The sequence below is a fragment of the Elgaria multicarinata genome, chromosome 3, assembly GCF_023053635.1.
Source record: "Elgaria multicarinata webbii isolate HBS135686 ecotype San Diego chromosome 3, rElgMul1.1.pri, whole genome shotgun sequence".
NCBI lineage: Eukaryota > Metazoa > Chordata > Lepidosauria > Squamata > Anguidae > Elgaria > Elgaria multicarinata.
The window spans coordinates 53,703,263-53,723,982 of NC_086173.1; the positions used below are offsets into that span (position 1 = coordinate 53,703,263).

At 42.1% G+C, this 20,720-nt stretch overlaps 1 protein-coding gene across 3 annotated transcripts in view; it reads right to left on the minus strand.

Moving 5' to 3' along the window:
- The window catches only part of EXOC7 (exocyst complex component 7), a 46,917-nt gene that overhangs the window by 13,176 nt on the left and 13,021 nt on the right, over positions 1-20,720 (minus strand). Inside the window, exons 6-13 of one of the 3 annotated variants that reach the window (XM_063120330.1) lie at positions 16,126-16,293; positions 14,910-14,921; positions 7,791-7,883; positions 6,850-6,918; positions 3,381-3,526; positions 3,134-3,286; positions 1,402-1,500; positions 880-942 (exon numbers count right to left, since the gene is read on the minus strand). In XM_063120330.1, the coding sequence (XP_062976400.1) occupies positions 880-942; positions 1,402-1,500; positions 3,134-3,286; positions 3,381-3,526; positions 6,850-6,918; positions 7,791-7,883; positions 14,910-14,921; positions 16,126-16,293 (803 nt within the window). The remainder of the gene's footprint in view (positions 1-879; positions 943-1,401; positions 1,501-3,133; positions 3,287-3,380; positions 3,527-6,849; positions 6,919-7,790; positions 7,884-14,909; positions 14,922-16,125; positions 16,294-20,720) is intronic. The other 2 variants (XM_063120329.1, XM_063120328.1) reach the window with 2 other exon arrangements.

The following is a 20,720-nucleotide window of genomic DNA, read 5'->3' on the forward strand; positions in this document are numbered from 1 at the left end:
CTGCCTCCCAGAGATGTGCATTTCTGAGCTTCACTGGCTTGCTGCATAACTGGAGAATATAAAACGCAGAAAATGCTACAAAAAGAGAGGATCCTAAGAGAAAACTCTCCGTGCAATGCCTAGCTATTGCAGTCTGCAAAAGCCTGGCATATACCCATAGGTTCTGAACCATAGGGCTGAGAGACTACATATTTAAAGTGGTCACATGGGAAGAAAAGAGAAGAGATGAGGTAGCTCCTATTTTGGCTGTGTTTCCTCTTCCCTGGCCAACATGGTGTCCACAGGGGCAAGCAGAATTCCCCCCCCCTGTCTTTTCTAACCTGGGCTCAGCCAAATACTGGTTCTCAGAGCTAGACATCAGGTGGGTGGTACTCCGGAGAGCTGTGCCAAGCGCTCTCCTGCTGTATATTTGCTCTCCAGAGTGCCGGGAAGGCTGATGCCCCTTGGAGCTACACACTGGTCCACTGCTCCAGAGAATTGGAGTAGCAGGGCGTGTGTCCCTCCCACTAGCAATGGAGGGGCATGTGGATACGGCCCTCCCAACACCAGCTTTGGGGAGGAGCTAGAGCCGCCGCCATCACATAGCTCCTGCTGCCACCTTCAGGGATCATTTGGGGCCTCCACATTTTGGTGACCAGCGTAGCTGCCCAGCTCAACTCCTCTCTTAAGGTGGCCCTGGCTGGCAGTAAAATTACAATAAATGAAATGCTTACCTATGTTATGACTCCCAAGCTCAGCTGTCTGAAGCAGCTGCCTCACTCTGTCTAATAGTAGGGCTGGCCCTGAAGGCTATTACTATTTTATGACAAAGAAAACAAAAGGCGGGAGAAGTCACTGGACTGATTTTACCAAGGCACATTCTGAATTGGCATTACATACATTGCTGGTGAGTTCATGAACTGTCCCATCTTTTGGCATATTGTACTCCTTGTCAGGATTGTTCTAGGGAGAAAAAACAGATTTGATGGATGTTAAAAATGTGTATGTATGGCATATAACTATTCCCAACTTATTATATAATTATATTCTGAAAACATGTATACTTCTACAGCCCTGAAGGCCAAAGGCACCATCTACTGGTGACTGCAAAAACAGATGCATGGACAAAAATAGATTTTAAGTAGTCTCCATGGCCACTACATTTGGTCCATCAATAATTAGTGCTCTTAGCCAAATGAACATTTGGCTGAACATTTACAAAACTTTCTTTGGAATCACCTATATGGTTGGCAATACTGCCTGTTAAGACACATTATCAAATCAATTTCATTAGAAGCACACATTTTAAAATCAAGGAGATCACTCCTTAAAAAAAATTATTAATTAATGGGACATTTGCGCAGGTCGTTTCAACTACTCTGTGTGACTACAGAGATAACCAGCAGAGAGACAACAAGGTACCTTGATGTTGTCTGCAAAATCTTCCAGAGCCTTGGCTCCTGTGGTCTCCATTGAAGTTATGAGGCTTGGCAGCTTGTTCTTAGTGCTGGCTGCAGTGCCCTGAAATATACAGCACAGGACATGAGACAAGCACGAGAAAGAGAGAGGGATACTATCCTACACTGAGAATCAGCAGACAATCACTCACAGTTCTGCTGTGGCTATGAAAACTCACACAAGCTTTGCCCAGCAGCAGGTAAAACTCAACTAACACCCCACCCTGAACACACAGTGTGTGCTCGTTGATCCGAAGGGTCGTAACCTTCACATCTGATATTTAACTGGCTGCTGTAAAATTGATGTTTACAAGCACACGCCAAACAAAGCCTTGAGAATGCCAGAATGAAAGATCCGGCCCAGCTGGCCCGGCTCCAACAGTAACAGATCTGCAGTTAACTCGTGTGCAATGACTGTTGCCAAACTTTAGAGGCTGTTGCTTCTTCAGCTGGTCTAGAAAATGTCTAGTCATTCAATGGGACATTGTCTGTTTCCTGAGTGCTCAAGGATTAAGGTACCATCCTCTGGGTTGCTAAATTTCCTACCTGTGTTAATATAAGTGCAATAATGCATTTCCCATTACGCTATTTGAGCTCCCCAGTCCACTCCCACTAATTTGGTAACCTGAGATTCAAGAGTGCCTTCCCGCTACTGGCCAGGGACAAATCTAATTAAGCAACCGCTCCTGTCTTTAGTCTTTTTCCAACTGTCCATGCACAAATTGTGTGTAAAATGTACCCTCAATAAAGATCACATTACTGTTATTATTTTATAATGTGATAATTAGATTGATTCTTGCAATGTGCTCTACAGAGAGTATCTATAGAAACCGTGTAGAAGTTTCAGATGGTGAAAAGTGTAGCTGTGCACCTGTGAGAAGGGAACATACCGACACCACTCCACAATTTGCACTCATCGCCTATCGTCTTGTGGCCACAATTCAAGGCACTGGCTATACTTATGAAGCTCTATGTTGCCTGGTTCTAATATATCTTGGGAAATTATTTCCCTCTTATGAATATTTTCAGAAGCTGCTTTTCCCCAGTTTTTGTCTGTCCATTAAATCAGTCTAAAAGAGATCCCAAACAGGGATGTCTCTACTGTGGAACCACCTCTCTTAAGAGGCCCTCTTTGTACACTTTTAGGGAGCACATCAAGACTGTTAAAAGTTCAGGTTGGCACATAGGATATGTTTCCTGCCAATTTTGGTGTCTCTAGTCTTTTATTGTGAGCCATCTTGAGTGACAATATCATTGAGATGGCAGCTGATAAGTCAGAAAATAAATAACACAAATTTTGTTTGAAGAATTCTGAAGAATAAGAGATCTCTATCCAATTCTGTGCATCATGGTGTAACCTTAACATTACCAATTTCATAGATTGCTTCCTATGTCCCAACCCAGACCAACCAGAGCTCTTGCTGGACTTCAGCTCCTGCTTCCTGTGGACTATCTCCTTTGACCGTCTGTTCCATTTACTAGCCTTGAGTGTCCATTGCCATTTTAGTCCTAACTACTTATCTTTTGCTTGGTTTTCAGACATTTGTGTTGGAAATTGTGGCATGGTGGAGGCCAATTCACAACTACTACTAAAACCCTCTCTTAGGCCCTGCTCCTGCCACAAATAATGGGATTCTGCACTCTTATTGTACCTAACCAAATTTTACAACCCTGAGTTTTGATTGCTGATCAATTACCTGCAAAACCTGATCAAATTCTGGCTTTGTCTGCTTCAAGTGCCTCAGGATGGGGAAGATAGTGAGCACAGCTGAATAATCATGACGTATGATGGCCTTCCGGGCTGCCGAGACAATGTTGTCACCCTCTATCATGAGATTGTCTAATGACTCCTACAGCAAAACAAATTTGGGGTGAGTTAGAGAAGTGAACATTGCTTTTTGCACAAAAGCCAAAGGAAGGAGCCATGCTAAGTTTTCAAGGGACCTGGATGAGGGAGTCAAATGTCTTCTTCTGGTGGTGTTCTGGGATGATTTCCGTCAAAAGCTGGTACTCGCCCTGGGCCAGTTTGATGAAGGCACTAACACAGTGGATGTACGCATCAATCTCCATGTCCAACATGTCATCTCTCCCTGTGGGGATTGCATATGCATATAAAACGTCAATTTCCTTTAGCTACATGAATTATAAACACATCTGTGATTTTTCTCTAGAATGGAACAGCTTGCCCCTAGCACATTGTTTTTAAACTACCATATGCCTGCCCATACAGTAAACGTGCCAAAGTAAATACACTTTGCATCTTGGGGTATAAATGAGGTATTTCACAGTCTTCTGGTTGGTATACAACTATGTCAACATTTACTAGATAGTGAAAAAGGGTTAAGTCTTCTAAGCACCCATGTGCAAGTATGGAAAGGAAGGCGAAATGTGAATAATTAAACACACGTTCACTTGCACCTTCTTCAATTAGTATAAACATCCATACTGTTGATTAACTTGTGCCTTTGTTTAACAGAATTTCTTCTAAAGGATTCCAACATACAAAGGATCTATCCCCTTCCTCATCTAGTTTAACATTTGGAAATTAAAATGAATTATTTGATTAGGGAGTATCAATCAACATTTGTTTAATAAGCTGAAAGTGCCAATTAAAAACTTAAATTTCCTTATCATTATAGACATATAGACACCTATATTTGGTATCCTGACCCAACGTCCCATTTCTAAAATAAACAGTGCAACATCATCTGTGACACAGAATAGGGGCTCAGATGGTGTTGATTTAGTAGTGCACTCCATTCCCAAAAATGTGTTATGATGCCCAATAAGGAACAGGAATAAAAACCATACTTCAACTGATAACCAAGATGATACCTCAAAAAATTTCCTCACACTGCAAGAAATCAGCTAAAATAACCAGTCTTTCAGCTGAGAACGGGACATTTATTTTATTATTTATGTATTAAATTTATATCCTGACTGTCTACCAAAACTGGCACTCAAGGTGCCTAACACTAAAACTGAGATTCAAACAAAAACATCATTAAAAATATAAAAATGAATACATTAAAAATACAATAAAAGAAATAAACAGCATCCAAACCATTAAAAACTCCTCCAGCAGCAGACCGGCTTTCATGCCAAAGTCCTGCTTAGATAAAAACGTCTTTGATGGAGGAATGACAACGGAGAGGGAGCTAACCTAGCCTCCTTTGGAAGGGGGTTTCAGAGCTTGAGAGCAACCACTGAGAAGGCATCACATCCTAAAACTCTGGACAACCTTTCCAAGTGGTTTCAGGTCTATGTTAAATTGCACAGGGGGACGAGATGGAGTGCCATCTAACGGCCTGGCTAACGACCAGGGCATCAAACAGGAGTCCCCCAGCACTACATTCTGAAATCACCCCACCATGAAGGACTGGAACCACTGTAATACAGCACCTCCAAATCCCATTTCAAAGTGCTGCCTCAGAGAGATAGTATGGTTGACTATAGAGGGCCAGCAGTACCAACAGGGGCAGACTCGTCCTATCTAATTGTGGTCCACCAGCATTGTGGTCCACCAAGATGACTCTAGATGAGGCCCTGGTTAGGCCTCATCTAGAGTATCGCGTCCAGTTCTGGGCTCCACAATTCAAGAAGGACGCAGACAAGCTGGAGAGTGTTCAGAGGAGGGCAACCAGGATGATCAGGGGTCTGGAAACAAAGCCCTGTGAAGAGAGACTGAAAGAACTGGGCATGTTTAGCCTGGAGAAGAGAAGATTGAGGGGAGACATGATAGCACTCTTCAAATACTTAAAAGGTTGTCACACAGAGGAGGGCCAGGATCTCTTCTCAATCCTCCCAGAGTGCAGGACACGGCTCAAGTTAAAGGAAGCCAGATTCCAGCTGGACATCAGGAAAAACTTCCTGACTGTTAGAGCAGTGCGACAATGGAATCAGTTACCCAGGGAGGTTGTGGGCTCTCCCACACTAGAGGCCTTCAAGAGGCAGCTGGACAAGCATCTGTCGGGGATGCTTCAGGGTGGATTCCTGCATTGAACAGGGAGTTGGACTCGATGGCCTTGTAGGCCCCTTCCAACTCTGCTATTCTATGATTCTATAAAGCAGTCTCTGTCCCCTAACCAGGTCTGAAGCCAAATTGAAATGGATCTAGATAATCCATCTCATCCAGAAACCCTTGGACTTGAGATGCCAACCCAAGAATGGAGTATTGGTGACTAGCAGGAAATTATCCATATAGTGGGGTCCCAGAAGAGGTTTTTTTAAAAACAACAACAACAAAGGTCTAACCACTGCTTCTTTTAGGCAAGATGGAATCACACCTTATTGTAAAAAGGTGTACACATGTCTCCAAGGATCCTATTCACATTGTTGGGCTGTACTGTATTTTAGATTGTTGAACAACTGGCTTTACCTGATGATAGAGCTGGAAATTAAGACTTCAGGGGCACCAGCCCTCAATACTCTGGAACTTTAGGACATTGTGGAATGGGGACGAGGGCTTTCAGCAGGAAGCTTCGCTAGAACCTTGCTCTGCTAGAGCATTTCATGACTTCAGCATATCATCATGCCCAATTCTAGGCAGCAAATTACCATCTTCCCCAGATAGTCTCTGGCAACCACCAGGCTGCACTCTGAGGGAAGTTACAACTTGGGTTTGAAAAGCAATGCTCACAAATACTATTAAAAGATGGGCTTTGAAGACACTAGGCAGGGAAAAGATATTTTATCCCAATTCTTCTTATATCTTCCCACTGGGACTGTGGGAACATATCATCTACTCACATTAGAGAAAGCTACGTGTAAAAAATACAGGGAATAGGCTTCACTGAAATGAAGAGTGGAGGATATCAATAGCCAAGTTTCTGGAATTCCTAAGTAGGAAGGAAATACCTATCAAGACTGATCTCTTCTGGCAGGCCTATCCAGTGGAATTTTAGGATGGTTTTAGAATGTTTTTAGGATGTTTTAACAATGTATATTATGTTCTTAATTCAGTTTTATGTATTTTATATTTACTGTTGTTCCCCGCCTCAAAATGGAGAGGTGGGTAAGAAATAATAATAACAACAACAACAACAACAACCACCTACCTAAGGGGTTGCCCAGACAGCAAACTCCTCTTTGGTAGTTTATCACTGTAACATTAAACTGGACTGGGGGAAGGAGATCAGAATGACAAAAGGGAATCAAGCCCCAACTAATATAGGCAAGGGGCACTCATTTGGATTGTGCCAGCCATGTTGACCCTGCGAGCCCCCAGGCTGCCTTTTAAACTTGCAGGGACCCACACAAAGATCAGCACGGTGGGTGTGTAGGTTGCAGATGTGAGGCACACAGTTTCGGGGGGGGGGGAATCTCCACCTGAAAGCGTCTTAAGAGAATAGCACAAGAAATGCTAAAAACAAAGAGTTAAATCAGCCAGCTTACGTTTTGATATGGTACTTACCAGAAGCTGGCCCGTGCTTGTCAGCCAGGGTATCGGAAAGGTGCTTAACCCGTAAATCATGCTCATGACCTAGCGAGATGTCAGCGGGCATTAACAGAAGGAGTGGTTTATCCAGGACCATCACTCACGAGTGCTTGTCACTTCAGGTTTTATTTGCTCGACAGACCTTTACCAGCGTTTTCCTGCCAACTCTACCTAGCACCCCTTCTTTGAACACCACAGCTGTAGTAGCAGTTTCAAGCAGGATAAAGACATGGACATAACGTCTGGCTGAGAGTCAAAAGCAGCACAACCATCATTTCGACCCTGCTGCCTTTATTTTGATATATACTCCCCTAAAGGAGGAAGGGACAGCAGGATGTTGTGCATCATGTTAACAATTCCAATCTGGTCAAGGTTGAAAGGGCTACTACCTTCCGAGATAGAGCTGAATAAGGACAGAACATGGAGGGAAAGATCACCAAGCTACCACCAAACTTCTGTTAGCCAGTCAAACTGCATCACCGATTGGAGGTCTTTAAATTTAAGTGGCCCACAACTCTTCAGAGCTATGTAACATTTTAATTTTGCGTTTTGAATTACGCAGTTTTAATATTTTCATGCTTTACTGTTTAATGTTCTTGTTCTTTTCAAATTGTTTTAAGTGTTTATTGTTTTAATTTGTTGTCTTGATAGCTTTTTTTAGCACATAATATGGTTAATAAAATATCAAGGTTAATAAAATAGACAAATAAATGTAACAAGTTAGTTGCCACCCTATCTTTTGTATCCACTTCTTTGCTCTTCATGCTGTTTTGAGTCCCAAAGGAGACAGGTTATTTCTTGTGCAACCTGAATTTATGCCAGCAGTGGGGCTAAAGGCTAACAGAAGCCATGGATAAGGAAGGAAGATCAGTACCCAAATTAGAACCCAAGCGTTATACTGAGAGAGAAGTGATTACCTTCCATAGGAATGAGGTTAGAGGCCCCCTTTTTCCCATCTAGACATTGCTGAGAATACTGTTTCAGAAGGTTCTGAGCCTTACGGATCGTGCCTGTCACCAGAGCCACAAGAGAGGAGAGACAAAGAGACCTTGGAAATGAATGAGAGAGAAACAAAACACGAAGCAACCCTCCACCAGTGCTTTGTCTACCAAATCTAGCATGGTAGTGTTGGGCCTACAGTGAGAATGCTCTGTATAGACACACACACTCAGGAACATCCGGTTCTGTGCCCTTTAATACAGTCACCATTTCCCTTTGAGAAACTGAAGAACCCTAACTGTGTTAATTTGGTTTCAAATGCTGCCCATGTGACCCAGATCCTTTATTTCAGTGACATATTTAAGATTTTCCAGATGAATAAATACAAAGCATGGAATAATCATTCCAGTAGTATTGTTTTTGTCAAGCCTTAGTATGGAATAGTAACATTGTATTAAAAATAATAATAATAATAATATAGGGATTAACAGTCGCAAGGATCTAGAATTCTGTGCAAACAAAATAAAATAATACATTATGCTGGTTGTATTGATATTGTTTAAAATCTATTTTGAAGTTAGTTGATTTTATTTTGTATTTTATTAATTTATAAATTTTGCAAACCACGAAGCACTGGGATAATAGAGGATATATGAAAAAGAACATATAAATGCATACATCCTTCAATTGGAATAAAGGCCAGTGTCACACATGAGAGAAGCAGCATGATGTCATGGCAGTGTGGGTTCCATGCAGGCTCCTGTATATTCTGTTCAACATCAGAGGTCCTGTCTGGGTTTTATTGTTTTATTTATTTATTTATTTACAATATTTATATACTGCTCCCTATTCAAAATTTCGGAGTGGTGTACAAGGTAAAATAAAATAAAAACAGAACAAAACACTTTAGAATAGATTTTTAAAAGAAGCCAAATGTACAGTGAACCGTGGCTGGTCATTAAGGAAAGGCTTCCTGGAATAATGATGTTTTCAGGAGGCGCCGAAAGGAGTACAAAGTTGGCGCCTGCCTGACCTCCAGAGGCAGGGAATTCCATAGGAGGGGGGCCACCACACTGAAGGCTCTTCCCCTGGTGGACTCCATTCGGAGGATGGCTCTATGTGGAACCACCAGGAGCATGCCCTCGGATGACCTCAGTGACTGGGCAGGTTGGTAGGGGAGAAGGCTCTCTCTCAGGTATCCTGGTCCCAAGTTGTTTATTAGGGCTTTGTACACAAGTACAAGAACCTTAAACGTGGCCCGGTAGCAAATAGGCAGCCGGTGTAGTTCCATCAGCAGAGGAGTTTCCTTACCACCAGCTGAGGTTCCACAGATGAGTCCAAAAGGCAGGGCCTTGTCATTGGGGTAACAACATTATGGAGTGTCTTCCCCATGGAAGTCAGCCTGGCCCCATCTTTAAGTTGGCCTCACTATCGAATTAAGATGTGGCACTTCAGGGAGGCTGTCAAGGCTGCATTTACTCAACGGCTGATCCTTGCTCTTTTCTGTTTCTGTTGATTTTTTATTCCCTGCCAATTATTTTCTATTATTTTTGTTCTTAGTGTGCATTTTCTACCTTTGTTTAATTTCCTTATTTATTTTGTGGGTTTTTTTATGGTATTTATTTTATTGTTAGTTGCTTTGAATTTTGAGGGAGGGAAGCAAGCTGTGAACTTTAAACAACATCCAATGTCTGAAAGCAGCAACTACTTACATCAGGTAGATAGATTCCACATTCCAGTGGTCTACCTGCCCCAAGGTCTGTGAACACAAGCATGGGCTATGATCTACCTATTCCATATGGCTGACCCTGTCAGACAGAAGGATTTCTTTTTCTTGCACCATCCATATTGCATTCACTATCTGAAGTTAGGGAAATTCAGACATCTTCCAGACATACTGAATCCTCAAAATCCCTAACTATTCCCCTATCGGTTTAGCAGAAACCACATAAAATTTACAGGTTTTTAGCCACAACCAGAAGGACTTAGGATTGTGTTCTAAGATCTTATAGCAGCCACCAGATTCCGCAGTGGTTTACCCTCAATGGGCACATAAGGGATCCATGGACCATAGAAATAAGTATAGACTGTGTGTTATTTCTGAGCATTGTCACCATGGCTAGATCAGGATTCTAACAAGAAGCCAAAGTAAAGAGAAAGCTCTATCCTTGTAGCACAGGGTTAGCACCTATTAGAGCCAAAGACAATAGAAGCCAGGAGCTAATTGCATAGCCCATCCTTGCTCCAACCCTCTTTCCGAACTGTACAATGAAAGAAAGACAAAGACTGAAGCGATTTCCCTCCCCCACCCTAGGGTTCTGTACTTTCGAATACACATCAATTACACCACAAAAGTGGATTTAAAAAAGAACGAAAAAGACAGCATTAAACGGTAGCTGAAGCAGGATGCTGCAACTAAGAAACACTGAAAAAAGCACAAGAGAAAGCGTTAAAATATCAGTCCACAAACAAACCTCAGTTTCACATGAGAAAGTATTAGTGAACATGCAACAAAGCAAAACAATAGAGTCGAGCACACATAGGTGTACACAAACCCCACACATACACCAAGAGTGCAGCCACTGCTTCAGTAGATCACACATACAACCACTGTAGACACAACCAAGGAACAGAAAAAAAATTGGCAAGGCGTGAAGAGCTCTATGAACTTTCCAATGGGGGGAAAAATGGACAAACTCTTTATTTTAAAATGGATTACTATAAACACCCCACAGTTTTGCTCAAAAAACAACCAAATAGCCCAACCTCAACATCCAGACATTCCAGGGGCTGCAACATCTTATGTGCTATTGCTGATTTAAAAGATCACAATTACAGCATACCCGATTTAGAGCATCTTTAAACCAGCGTTTTATAGCACACTCGTTAGTGGCCACTCATGGATGTTTGCAGGTCATTCTGATGATGACGTCAGCCTCCTGTGCGTCTCCCACTCCATTTCTCGGTTTTAGCTTCAAAAAATAAACCTCAAAAAACCCAACTCTTCTGGGATTTGTCAGGTTTTCCTGCTGTGTGTAAGGAAAGGTGCACTACAAAATGCCCACTAGAGGGTGCTGTCCCATTCAACTGCATTGAGCTGTACAAGCCATGTGGTTGCTGCTTTCTTCCTCATGTAATTACGGCTCGTTGCAAATGCAGAAGAGAAGCAGGAAGCACAGCTATGGTAAGGAAACACGATTTCCCCCCGTCTGAAGGAGCTCTTAGACTAGATGTCATGGTACAATTGCATTTTATGTGCTGCAACAGAATAGTTGCACTACTGCAAGTGATTATCTTGATATTAGTACTAAGCTGTACCTATGGAATGCACTTTACTAACAGTGGGAATATTTGGCCCCAAGGTCACCTACAATTTTGTGAACCTACCAGTGGGGCGTATATGTACAGTATACCCCAGAGAAGGCAAATGTAGCCTCTGATATGTGCTACAGATGGCAAGTCGACAGAATGGCATTCAGGAACAGAACTCAAACAACATAAATCTCCTCAAACAAGTTGTGTCACTGTAGCAAGAATATCACTGCATTATTCAACCAATGTCAACATGTGGAAAGATCATGATAGCAGGGCAAAGCAGATACCTTTCTATTGCCATCAGAGACTTAAAAATCTTGAAGTTAATTTGTTAATAGCAATAAAGTTAATAGATAGCATAGACTCTATGTTGAACCTTTGCCTATTTGGTTAGGCCATATAAAATAAATTTTAAAATAGTATTTTTGGGGGAATCATAAATGGGTTGTCATAATCACGAGCAACATATATTCAGAGCACTTTAAACAATGCTATAAGCACTGAGCTCCCTTTACAAGAGATAGCTCCAATGAAAATCCACATCTTTCAATAAATTATGAGACTAATCATTACATTAATAAGCCTAGATCTAGTTAAGTGGTTGCGGAGAATGAAAGAATCCAAACACTTTCTCATTTCCCCCATTCTTAACGATTGATTGAGCTGTGGATTATTAGAGTGGAATAGTATCATGACGACAAACTGCCCAGGGGATGTCTTGTTTTGACGAGCTTTGCATCTGAAAGCAAGGCTAGCAGTTTCACTAAATTAAACTTTTCCTTTACCGTTATGAAACCTTTTAAAAGCTTTTTGAACCACGCAAAAGGATTCCAGAAACCAAGTTACCAATGCTACTTTGTTGAGCTTTACGACTGTAAAACGTTAGATGGAAAGCCACCCAGATTCTGAAGAACGGGCACATAATTGAAATTAGCATCCTTATTTTCTGTGGGTAACATCAATATGAGTTTAGCTACTATGTATGCAGCAAGCATCTGTACGAGCTATTCCCAATGCAAGACTACAATGTTAGTCCTCCATGCTCTCCACAGATAAGGACCCTGCACGTCTCAACATCCTCTAACAAATTTGCATAAGAACAATTAACCATGTTTACCTCCAGACGCACCAAGTGCTGCTGGGTATTAATTCAGTGCAACTGAAGAGCAGAGTACTTAGCATCCTAATTAGGCCTTGATGGATTCTATTGGAAGCCAAATGCCTTTGTTCTAGGTTTATTTCTCCCGATTAGGCGCTTTTGAACCAAGTGGGACAGCATGGTGGTTACTAATGAAGGCATCATATTCAAAGGTAGAGACAGGGATCGGATAGGGAGAAGAGAAACAGGCTGTTGCTCCTAAACCTACACAGATGACCTGACAGCACCATCTTCTTGCAAGCATTTTAGAAGATATGAACCCAGTGATGTTCTTACTGTGGGTTAGTGGCCAAAAGATGGGCTTGTAGCCAGCCCAGAGAGGGGGGGAACTCTAGTTCAGACCCTCTTTCCACCCAAGGGCCAAATTCCAAGAATTTGGAATTTGGGCCACATTCCAGTCATGGGCAGAGCCAAATTCAAAAGGGGCAGGGACAAAATACCAGCATGTTTTAACTACGCTTTAGGAGAGGCATCAAAACCTTTTAGAACAACAGGGTTGGCGGTGGGGGCGGGTGAATGCACAAAAGCTGGGAAACCACCCAATGATTGGTGGTTGGGGAAGGGGGTGTGCCTTTCTGGAGAACCCTGGCAGGCCAGATTTGGCCCCCAGGCCTGAGTTTCTGCACCCCTGCTACAGGTCCTTTCTTTAGGAAGAATGTATTTTCAGAATAATTCCATAGAGAATTTACGCACAATGGGGCAAAAGATTTTTACTGTAAGAGTCTGTCCTCCCTTGGCTTGGGGCCCACCTGCCAACTTTGTCCCTGGTATGAAACAAACAAACAAACAAAATCATCTAACTTCTTTGATTGCACTGTTGCTGAATTGTTGATGCAATCATTGATTCGCTGAGTTCCTAGGAGTTCTTGATACCCTGTTTCCCCGAAAGTAAGACATCCCCCCAAAATAAGACCTATTTCCAGTTTTGCCTCTCGCTGTAATATAAGGCATCCCCCCGAAAATAAGACCTTTTTTTTTGTTCAACAATAAATGTGTACCGTATTCTTCTTCATGGAAAAATAAGACATCCCCTGAAAATAAGACCTAGCGCATCTTTGGGAGCAAAAATTAATATAAGACACTGTCTTATTTTCGGGGAAACAGGGTAGTCCATACATTAAAAAGGTAAATTATGCCCAATTCTTTGGGTAAGGATTTATCACTTGCATCCTTGAATATAATAGGTTTTCCGCATTCCCCCCACCTCCTGCTATCCCCAAATTTTGCTTCCTGGACTCTCGGGTAAGGTTTAAATCTCAGGACTAGGCAACCTGCATCCCTACAGATGCTTTGGCCTACAACTCCCATCATCCTAGCCAGTATAGCCAATGGCAAAGTGTTATGGGAATTGTAGGCCAACACCACTGGAGGGCCATAAGTTGCCACTGTTTTAAATGTTGTCAATTTAACTCATTCATTAAAGAAGATATGTAGTGCAGACTATCCTTCCATTAAAACCATGGAACTCAACCTGGAAACCTAAAACTGGCTAGGAGGGTGGGAGTTAACATGAATTTGTCAAGCACTGGCACAGAAAATGGAAGCGTTATTTCTTTGCCTTTCATTCAAGACAGATAAAAAGACAAAATAAGGAATGATTACACTGCAACAAAAGAAACCAAGAGCGACAATTTTGACGGAGATGTTAGAACTTCACCGTTAGAGCTGCCCTTGAAAGCTGAATAGTTTCTGGGAAATAAAACCATCTGCCAAAGAATTATGAAGGCACAATTATCTGCCATTATTTTCTAAGATTTGCTGCACTGCAGGTCTATTTCAGACACATACAGTTAGTTCCGATTGATCACTTTCCAGTTTTCTGCCCGACACACTAATTCAGATAACTGGGAGACTTAGTACAGTCAGCATGTGGGAAGCAATTGTTTCATTCAATTTGGCATTAGAGGTTCTATGATCAAGTGGGTTAGTACATCTGACAAAATTCTTTAAGGATGTGAATTAGTCTCATTTGTTCCAATAAATTGCCCATCCTCTTCACCCATAATAATAATTTACCAGCTCAGAAATGTCAAAGGCAGACAAACGGTGCAAAATTCATTGTTTCTACTGCCTGACATACCAGAGAGACTGGTATACCTTAGCCAAACCAGCACTTTCAAGCCCAGGCTTGGAAAAGGACAAAGGCCTTTGATGAAAGTCTTTAACTCAGTAAATTAAGGGTGCAATCCTGTGCATGTTTGAACAGGAAAAAGTCCTGCATCTCCCAGCATGGCTGGCTTTGGAATGCTGGGAGTTGCAGGACTTTTTCCTGTCTAAACATGCACAGGATTGTTCCCTAACTTTGCTTGGGAAAGTCTGGTAGTCTAACTAAGGTACACACACATAGACAGTGGAGTTGACTTTAATTCAGAAGTATGGCCTAAATCATCTCATGCTCTCTCTCAGTACTGGTCAGCTTTCAGGAAGAACTCTAGGACATGGTAGCAATACTGTATGCACCTCTATAGCATTAGAGGTTTCCATGGACAGATATCTCCTTGGAATATGCAAAGCACACCTTTTGCTAGCAGTAGTAATAGAGGCCTGTAATGGCATCTTAGCATACAGAAGTTTAGAAAGTTCTGCAAAGCTGCAGAAGGGATACACAGAACACACACTTTACCTGGGATGAGGACTGTCATTCACATAAGGATGATAAAAGAAAAAGACACAAAACAATTACAACATGCCATTTTCATGCCTCATAATTCAATCTCTGGCTGTTCTAAGGCCCTACCACTCATGTCTTCTATGCATAAGAGCATTTACAATTCTCCATTTCATTTGTAAATTAGTTTTTTCCCCCCCTGCACACCAGAAGCAATGCTGTGAACCCATTTGGCCAAAATACAGGAAAAGAGCTTGTATAGAACAGCTGCCTTAATCATTGTTCTCTCTGCTCAATGCTTACCATTTCTGTTTAGTAGAGAGCTATGCTCTACCTCATTGTATTAAAAAAAATGATCAGCAGCTAAATGGCAAGAGAATCTTCACAGAAAGTTGTGACTCAGAAAAGAGGAGTTTTAAAGAGAACTCTTTTGGTGGTAGAATTGTTTAAATGCTATAAGAAATGCAAAATCTGAGAAGCCCTTAAAATGAAATGCTCCACAGAGCAATTTTTGTGAAGAAACCTCAGCTGAGGGATTTGTTTTGCCATTATACTGGGGATCCACAGTGGGGAGTTCCATAAGGGAGCACATTCAGTTACACCTACACTTGAGCAGTATATACGGATAAATGCTTGGTGAAACTTAATTTTCTTTAGCTAGCAAAGTCTCTGAAAGTAGAGGATATGTAGGAAATTTTAGCTTGTTCATAGTGATGATCACAACAGAGCACAGATGCCCTTAAGGAAACCTAGGCACTTTTACTGGAATTGGTGGTACAAGATATGCAATAGGGGGGAAACTTGTCTGTACCTATAGAGCAGAGATCTAGAGTGATCTGGGGTCCTGGCCAGGACAGGAATAGATACAGCAAGTCTGGCCACCGGGGCCAGTGAAATGCATCAGAGTCTTGGGCTAGCATTAGCCCAGGGAATGAGGGTTTTCCTACCCATTATTTTCCTTATAATCACTTCATTTTTAAAAAAAACAAAAAGCAGTGAATATGTAGCTTTTATGTAAGGGTCTTTTCATGGCTAACTGCATGGCAAGATTTGGCGTCCTACTAAAACTGAAACTTCTAGAACAAACACTTAATGTAGGATCAAATAACAATCACAAAACAAAAGGGAACCTTTGCCCAGATCAACAGACTGATTAAAAAGCAAGGGAAGCTACCAGGCTTGGATCTTACAGGAGATGACAAGGAACAGGTGCCTAAAATGCTGGACTCACCTGGTCTTTTGATGGGCTTTTTGGTTGGCGTGTCTTTCCTCTTGTTCTGAATGGCAGGGGAGTATGGGACCCCCGAGGAAGAGCTATTCTTCCGGAAATGCTCCTTCAACCCTTTGATAGAGCGGTCCAGCTGGCTGGAGCGGATCTGGTAGTAAACATTCATGAAGTCTAGGAAGAAAAACACATGCAACATAAAGCAGCGAATGTCACACTCTTTTGGTTTCCACGTCCTTTGATATGAACAAAGAAAACACAACAGAAAACCCATCCGATAATTTTGTTCAAAATTGGATAGCACTTATTAATTGGAAAAACAAATCATACTCTCAAAACAACAAGATTATAAATGCTGTATTTATTGTGCAGTCAGGTAATTAATTTGTATTAACTGAAATGAAATAAATGTTATTCAAGAAGAAAAGAGAGCAGTCATTAATACATCAAACGCATGCTTGGGGTGTCTTAAGGTTTATCCACATGAGCATGAAGCTTGACCAGTAGCTACTACATTAGTAAAAACCCTGCTCATAAAAGAAAAAGAGAAAATAAAAGATTATTGGAAATCGAATTAGTAACGATAATAATCATTTGAGGCTAGGAATTGTGTTTGTTTTTAAAGATTACTACTGTAGTACTATTGTCATTTCTGAAGACGCTTTATAGAAAAACCTCTGAGAATTATTTTCAGGTAACGTGAAAGTAATTTTGCCTTCTTACAGTACTTCCTGATGCTTTCTAAATTTGAGTCTCCTGCACTTACTACAGCTGTGTCCTAATTCTCTGAATGACCACTCTACAACGTTCTCCCTAGAAGCTATGCTGGTGTAGGAAGTGGCTCTGTGCTCTCTCTTTAGGCTTCCTCTCTGGGCTCCTGCAGGCAGCTGCTTCTCCTCACACAGACAGTTAAAACCTGCACCACAAGAAAAATGAAGACAAACCAAGTCACACAACAGAGGTCCACAGGGGTTGGTTCACACTACTTTAGGGTCCAAGGCAAGTCAATAGTTAGAGTAAAGGAAATCCAGCTGCCTGAATATATGATACGAATTGTTGCCTGCATTAAAAAGCAATAATGGTATAATCACATGCAGCAATTTCAATTTCAAAGTAGTACTCTCAGAATAGCAGCCAACTGTGTTAATTTCATAGCAGCAGACGTACTTAACTGCTGGGACACCTTAGAAGTAACCTGGCTTTTCTGAGCTTATGTAGACAACAGCCTACTCCATCTGATGCTACTGAACTGATCAAGCAGTCTGCTGCCTTCATAAAGCTCAGTTCAAATAAACCAGCATGTCCTGGAATTACAGTCAAACTACACATGGGGCTTGTCTAGATGGGCGCTTTCCCCTGCGGTAGCTTCAGAGTGGTGGCAGGTGATCTATAGGACGCATCCCCCACTCCGAAGCAATCCAGGGGCAAAGCCCCAAAGCTCCGCACTAAGAAAGTCGGGCACTTACCCTGAGTTTTTTTTAGCTTGGATCGAAGCGATGGTGACATCGGCCATCTGTCACTCTTACTATGGAGCTGTTAAAAAAAAATTAAAGGGGGGCAGATTATCCAACCCCTCCTTTAATTTTTTAAAATTCCTCCTCCCTTGTTCCCTCCCACATTTAGCTGTAAGACCCTTCGCATTTACAGCTTGAAAGACAAAAACTAAACTTAAGCCTCTCCCTCTCTCTCTCTCCCTAACCTTGGAAGAGGGGGGCGGATGCTTCCAGGCACTCCTAAACTGCCATGTGTGTGTGTGTGTGTGTGTGTGTGTGTGCGCTCAGGTGGGCAGGCACGGTGGTGACAGCGCCTCCAGGAAAGCCTGCAACTGCGCTCCTTCTGCTGTAGGTGGTCGGAAGGAGCGCCAATGCAGTGCCACGGCACCCCGCACTGCAGACCCGACGTCATCAACATGAAGGCATGATGTGGGAATTCTGTTACTGGAATTCTCTACTGCCCGCATCTGTTTCTTAAAAAGCCGTAGGGGGTTTGGGGCTGTGGAGCAGGGGACAGGGACCCTGACAAGTCCCCAGCTTAAGTTGCCATGGTCCCAAACTCCACACTGCTTTTTAAGAAAGACCAACAGCATTGTGTTCTTAATTTGCACCCCAACTTTGCAATTAATAGCAGCTTTGGGAGCTGGCAGGAGAGATACAGCTTGGATTGGGGCTATGGCACAAAGGCAAGAGGCTAACCCACCCGCCATAGACCAACCCAACCCATGCTCCCCTGTGGCTGATTTCTGAGAAAGAGAGAAATGGGGAGCTCCAATCACGGAACTCCCACATAATGGCTAGTTTGGCCCTTAAGTAGGCACCAGAGCAGTTTGGGTGCGTTGCCAGTGATACATTCCAGAAGCTAGTGTTGTTAGTCTGCTGTAGCACAACCAAAGGCTCATAAGCTTTTAAGGGCCGAAGCCCACTTCATTGGATGCATCTGACTAAACAGTTCTGCCCACAAAAGCTAATGAGTTAGTCTTTAAAGTGCTACAAGACCCTTTCTTTTTTCCATGATGAGAAACTGGATAATTCTACAGAAGGCTTTAGTTTAGTCACTTGCTTCCCTTTGATGATAATAAAACCAGAAGAAATGTTCATGCAGCCAACTCTGGTTTCATTGCGCTGTATACCATTTCCATTACTCCTCAACCCAAATTTTCCAGGCACTCAAATAATCTAGAGTAGAGGTGAGGCAAAAGTACATCTCCAGATGTTTAGGACATCAGCTCCCAGCATTTGTGACTGCTGGCAGGGACTCCTCGGAGTTCAAGTCCCAAACATCCGGAAATCTATCTTCTGACCACTACTAATCTAAAGCATAATTCCCCACAGCTCTCCCCGCCCCCGCAGTCTATGCACAAACTCCTCTCTCTCCAGTTCACACTCCCCCCCCCCAATCCAGGAACAGCTTCATAAGTTTTACGCGTTCCAAATTTTCCAAGGGAAGATGGGCACAGTACTTCATTTCTAAAAGAGAGGTATTCAGGCTCAGGCCTGCATAGGAGTCCTGCCACAACCCCTGGAAGGAAACTCTGGTCCCTCATTTTGAGTGGTTTTACTTCTGTTCGTTGGTTGACAATTTCTGGAGGGGTAGCCGTGTTAGTCTGTTGCAGCGGAAACATAGTCCTGTGGCATCCTGTGAATGTTGGGGGCTGCCTTATAGTATACCAGTTCAGAGCATTAGTCCATGTAGCTATTGCCTACTCTTAATGAAGACAGGTCTCCCAAGTTCACAGGCAGGGGTGTAACAGCCTTCTTTGCCAAAGGACTGAACTTGGGAATCTTCTGAATTCAAAGCATACATTCTACCTGCTTTAAGAATAAAATATGTGCCAAAATGTCCATTTTGTTTTTAAAAATACGTTTAAAAATAATGCAAAATTCGGTGCTTTTTCTAAAAAAAACAACACACACCCAAAAAACAAGAGCACAGATAGAATTGGAAATGGGATGGAACGGATTTATGAAATAGATTGGTTCATCCATCCCTAATCTAGATGAAGTTAATTGAATTTAGGTCCCATGGAAACCAATGGGACAAGTTAATCACAATTTAAGTCTCACTAATTTCAACAGGAACTAAGTTCAACTAACTTAGTGTGGATCCAAACCTACCTCATGCATTATGGGATATACCACTTGTGCAGAGATGGAGTTTCTGCCAATTCCGTAATGTGTGATTTAGCCCTATGCTTATCAACAGGAGGTTTCTGAGAAGAAAATTTTATAATCCATGATTATCCCTACCACATTTTTTTACATGATGGGAGATCAAAAGACTTAATTCACAGATATAATTAAAAATAAATGCCCTCATTACATACCATGGAATTCTACAAAAGGGGAATAACCACACTCAGTGGCTCATTGCCTTGGGTCACTGGGACATCTTGTTATGTATTTCAGGACATTAATTCCTTTGTTTACAGGCCAGAGCTGAATAACTCTCAATGGGTCTATTTGCATGTAGCTGCCAACAAATCGTGGGTTAATTAACCCATGATTTGCCACAGTATGCGCCAGGCAAGTTCCATAGGGTTTTTTTAATATTCAAACTCCAATCGGACTGACTACAGGTTAATTGTGGGTTGAAAAAAACATAGTTTGTTCTTAGGTTAACTGTGGATTGTTTAACCCATGCTTAACCTACAGGGTCCTGGTTTGGAAGACACGTAGCAAGTGCTGATTGGCCAGATCAGGCACTGAATATTGAAATGACCAGAGAATGCAGCCGGCACACACCACAGCAAATTGTGGATTAATTAACTCACAATCTGCCACTGTTATGTGCAAAGTGGGTTGTTGTAGGCAACAAAACCCTAAGAACTATATGGTTCTGAAGATAAATAACACTCTTTACCAAGGGAACTCACAAACAGAATGTATCTTACAGAATGTAAGGCTAGAAACGAGCCTCACCCCTTTGTACCTTACCCCTCCTGCGGAACTCCAGGGTATAATGAGGGGTTTCTGGGTTGCATCTGTGTGAATTTAATCTTTTGATCTCTTATTGTGTAAAAAGCCAAAATCTGCTCGCCACCCCCTAGCCATAATTAACTATAAACACATATCAGTCTTCCCTCCTGTCCCTCACTGCCAGGCTCT